Below are 4664 nucleotides of genomic sequence, written 5' to 3' on the forward strand. Positions count from 1 at the left end.
CCCACACACACACACACACACACACACACACACACACACACACACACACAGTGGGAGAAAGCGCATTTTAATTACGTTGACGGCAGCTAAGCTCCTTACTGTAAGTACTATCCAACCTCTGTCATTTGAATCCTAATAAGAATTTTTAATCAAACCACCTGTTCAGCAGCTGGAGAACAGTAAGCTTTGCCACTGCTTCCATCCACAGCACGGTTATGAAACTAAGAATTAAAAATCATCACAAAAAAAAACAACACAGGGACGGCAAACACATGATCCATGTGAAATTCTGTTCAATAGTGCCAATATGATACACAATCGTGTGTGAAACATAGAAATATAGATGCTGAGTAACATAGCAAAGTGTTAACAGCTGGGCTTCAGTCAGAAGCTGTGTGTGCTGTGTGGATGCTTTCAGTTCTTTTTTTTAAGTTTTATTTCTGTGCTGGACTAAAAACAGAAATGACATCCATGCTGAAGGTTGTAGAGATGTACAGCAGGCACGTGCCAAATAAACTTTTGTTAAAACAGCCAGAGAGCTGACTTTTTTAGTTGGTTAGTTTGTGTTGTTTTACTTTATTTCTTGCATTTTTTTCTCTTTTCATATTCTATACACTCGTGACAGAAACAATACATTTATATAAACTATATTTCTGGTCATATGTCTCAGCATGAGACAAATTTCCCACGTGTGGGACTAATAAAGGTTATCTTATGAACAGCTAATATGCATACTAGATAAATGTAATTCTTGAGTGTTAGAATTTTAAATATGAATTTGCCATAAACTTGTTATAATATTTATTTTTTATAGGTTTTAAATGTTGCAAGTAGCTCACTATAGGTAAGTTATGCATCAGCAAACCTGTGACTGTGAATGCTTCAACTGCCATAGTTTAGAATAACAGCAAATCCTCCCTACCTGTGTACTTGACCAGAGTCCTGCCTGTTGAGATCTCCCAAAGTTTGACCACCGAGTCTTTCCCACTGGACAGGATGTACTTGGAGTTCTTGGAAAAGATGGCGGAGCACACCTCCGCTCCGTCATGTGCCTTCTCAAAGGTCGTCACGCAGCGGTTAGAGACACCGTCCCACAGCTTGATGCTGCCGTCCTTGCTGCAGGTGACATAGCTATTAGCTGTGGGGTTGTAGCTGACCCCGCTGATGGTGTCTGTGTGCTGGTCCAGTGGGTTGCAAGACACGAAGCACTGGAAAGTGTTGACGTCATAGAGGCGCAGGGTGGGGTGCTGCGTCCCCACTAGCAGGAAGTCACCAGAGGGGTGGAAGGAGATTGAACGCAGCATTTCTGCTTCCTGTGGGTAAATCGATAAGGCGACAACTGGATTACAAAGATTTGCATTTATATACATCAGCTTTGGCACTTTGGATTTGAATATGTCCGACCTGTATATATTTAAAGGCTCTTTTTGCAGAGGGCTTGGAGTAGTCAAACAGTTTGAGGGTGTAATCTCTGGAGCCAGATGCCAGAATCTGTTCGGTGGGATGGAAGGCAAGGCAGGTGACTTCATCGACGTGGTCGTACAGCGTCCGAATCACAGGGTGATTCTCCATGTTTTGCTGCGCCGTCTCATTCATCATCACCTGATGTATGTAGAAATGAAAAAATGTCAGTGCTTAAAAACATCCAGCATGCCTGTGCTGTCTGAGCTGCCTCACCTCAATGGGCATGGCACTCTTCGCCAGCATGCGCTCAGTATCCAGGATCTTGATGGAGGCGTCAGCAGAGCCTGTAGCGATCAGCTGACCATCTCGACTGTATGTAGCAACGCGGCAAGGGCCCTTGTGAGATGTGACGTAGCAGGTCTCATACTCTGACGCCTCTGGAGACATGGTCTGGACGTCTGCGTCAAATTCTAGATCGATGCCAACACCCGGGGCTACAGTATCGGAGCGACCGATCGCATACTGAACAGCACTATCGTCATTTTCCATCCCTGTAATGGATTATAGGTTGTAGTTAGGATCTGAAGACATACAGTACAAAAACCAAGATGTGGATGAAACAACTGCGACAAAGGCCTGAGAATCTGAGATTATAACCCCAGATAGAGGAGATTGAATAACTAGATAGACAGAATAAATAAAGCCAGTAAAAGTAGCACCAGTAGAAGACTTGAAAAATCTGCCCTAAAAGAAAGTCAGTCACTCTATAATCAGTCATGTTTTTCTTTTTCAAGCTGTTTTAGTGTGTTCGGTCTGAGCTTCATAGTCCTGAATCTTTGTCCTAAGAGCAGAGGGGGAAAAGACAGTGTCCAGGGTGAGCTGCATCCATTACGACACAGCTGACTTTTTAGCACATGTTTCGTGTATATGTCAGTCAGAGGTGGCAGACTGGAGCTAACCTAGCAGAAAAATTAGGAGGAAGCTAAAAGCAAAGGGTCAGCAGTTTGGAGGCATTTCACACTGCTACGTCTACTACGTCAGCCTCTTTTCATATCTTTGCAAAAGTTTTAACTTAACTGGAAACTGTGGTTATGCCACATGAGTGTTTCGGAGGATGCAAAAGGGAAAAGTCCTGCAACTGTAAATGGTGCTGCAGTATGGCACACACTAATGACTCTCACTTTCAATCAAATCAATCAAAATAAGACCAGTGCAAACAAGCAACGCATGCAGAGCAGAGAAGAGTGTGACTGATAGATGATCCCAAAGGTCTTACTGAGGTGAAGTGGAAGAGTGCATTCTTCAAGCAAGTCAGAATTAGCATTATTTGTTTCACTTCAAAAACAGCTCGTCTTATAATTAAGCAAAAGCTATGACGTCGGTGTCGGCTGTTTCTTTTAATTGCACAAAGTACTTTTAGGTATCCCCACCCCAAGATGCTGTTTTCAAGATCAGAACAAGGTCTCAACTCTTACCTATCTTTGCCAGCTGCATGAGCTGCTCAGAGGGAGACACAACGCTCTGTGGCTTCACCTCATTGATGAGACTGTTGGCGATGCTAGTGTATCCATCGTAGAGCAGCTGGCTGATGATAAGCTTGTACAGGTGCTGTCGGTCCTTCAGAGTCGGTTTGGGACGAAACATGTTGGGCCACTGTCACCTAAACCGGGTCGTGACAACTGTGTGAACTAAAGTCGAAAACAAAATGTTAACAACCTGCCCCAGGTCTATATTAGCGGATTGGGTTAATGTCAAATCACAATATTAGCGAACACCGTTAGCTGTAGGTATGCTAACAGTGTGGCAGTTATAAGGAATGAATGGGTGTGTTAGCCTTGCAGCTAACAACGTTAGCTTTGTTGCTACAGCGATGACAGAACTAAAAAAGAACAATGTGTCCATTGTGAACCATGAGCCTGTGCATTGTCAACAACATTGACAACATAACTGTAAAAAATTATCTGTTTTTAACACTGAAACACATAAAACATACCAACCCTCTTAAAAGTTCCAAGTGCGCTTCTTAATCCGAACGTCCGTTACGTACTACGTATTTTGCGCACTACGTCACCGCACAGAAAAACATCATATCCGCGCGACGCGTGTCTGGAGCCGCCATCTTGCTCAGGGGCTATGGCTATGGTTTTGGCCTATTCCGATACAAAATACCACGCTTTATGCTGCTTTTTGTTGTTCAAATGAAAATAATAATAGAATAACGTTCAGCTAGTGAAAGCTGTTTAATTTGATACATCATAGTTAGAAATCCTTTTAAGCTAATGGTTTATTGACCCCTGAAACCAAATGAAGGTAATGCTGATTAGAATACGTTAAATAAAAAAGAACATATAAAGTAATGTATTGAAAAGATGTTGAAAATTAAGTTTGTCAGTTCACTATATCTGACATTGTGCCCTGCAAATTATTGAAATGAATTATGAATTATTAAAATGAGCACATTGTAAAATATTTCTCATTTCACTAATGCCTTACACATTAACAGTTATATATACCCCAAACTCCGTTTTTAATAGACAAAGATCCCGTTGGGGTTGCATCAGAAAGTTATGGTATAGGCTTTAGATGGACTTGTGTGAGGATTCTCAAAGAAGACATTTGTGGATAGAAGCCAATGAAAAAAAAGAGTTTATATTGGGCCATTTTAAGTCTGACAGTAATCTTGCATTTTAAAGTCAGTTTGTACAGCAGAATTTCACAAATTCATCTGCAGAATTGATACATTTGAAACATAATTATTACACAAATATTTTAGGACAGTAAGACGGGGTAACAGTGACAGATGGTTTCAAGGTGTGGTCGGATTATATCAGGGATTGATCCACCCCCTAACTGTTTGCAGTGCTGATGGACAGGTTGGCAGATGAGGTCAGGCAGGAGTCTCAGTGGATTATGATGTTTGCAGATGACATCATGATCTGTAGTGAGAGCAAGTGGAAGAGAGCCTGAGGAGCTGCTCTGGAGAGAAGAGGATTGAAAGTCAGTAGGAACAAGACAGAATACATGTGTATGAATGAGGGGGAGACAGATAGAAAGATGAGCATACAAAGGGTAGAGGTAGTGAAATTAGATGAGTTTAAATACCTGGTTTCAACCATTCAAAGCAACAGACAGTACACAAGAGAGGTGAAGAAGAGAGTGTAGGCAGAGACGAGTCAGTAGAGACGAGTGCCAGAGGTGATTTGGGACAGAGGAATAACAGCAAGACTGAAAGGAAATATGCACAAGATTAGCTGCTGTTA

General features: G+C 42.0%; 1 protein-coding gene across 4 annotated transcripts in view; it reads right to left on the reverse strand.

Moving 5' to 3' along the window:
• cstf1 (cleavage stimulation factor, 3' pre-RNA, subunit 1) overlaps nt 1-3531 on the reverse strand; it is a 10388-nt gene extending 6857 nt beyond the window's left edge. Inside the window, exons 1-5 of one of the 4 annotated variants that reach the window (XM_005726713.2) lie at nt 3402-3531; nt 2880-3064; nt 1678-1955; nt 1405-1602; nt 923-1313 (exon numbers count right to left, since the gene is read on the reverse strand). In XM_005726713.2, the coding sequence (XP_005726770.1) occupies nt 923-1313; nt 1405-1602; nt 1678-1955; nt 2880-3048 (1036 nt within the window). In that variant the 5' untranslated portion in view covers nt 3049-3064; nt 3402-3531. Of the gene's footprint in view, nt 1-922; nt 1314-1404; nt 1603-1677; nt 1956-2879; nt 3093-3397 lie in introns of all 4 variants that reach the window. The other 3 variants (XM_005726714.2, XM_013909193.1, XM_013909192.1) reach the window with 3 other exon arrangements.
• Nucleotides 3532-4664: the final 1133 nt, after the last annotated feature.

This window comes from Pundamilia nyererei, unplaced genomic scaffold (genome assembly GCF_000239375.1).
Source record: "Pundamilia nyererei isolate P.nyererei 1_Seehausen unplaced genomic scaffold, PunNye1.0 scaffold00021, whole genome shotgun sequence".
In the NCBI taxonomy this organism is placed as follows: Eukaryota; Metazoa; Chordata; class Actinopteri; order Cichliformes; family Cichlidae; genus Pundamilia; species Pundamilia nyererei.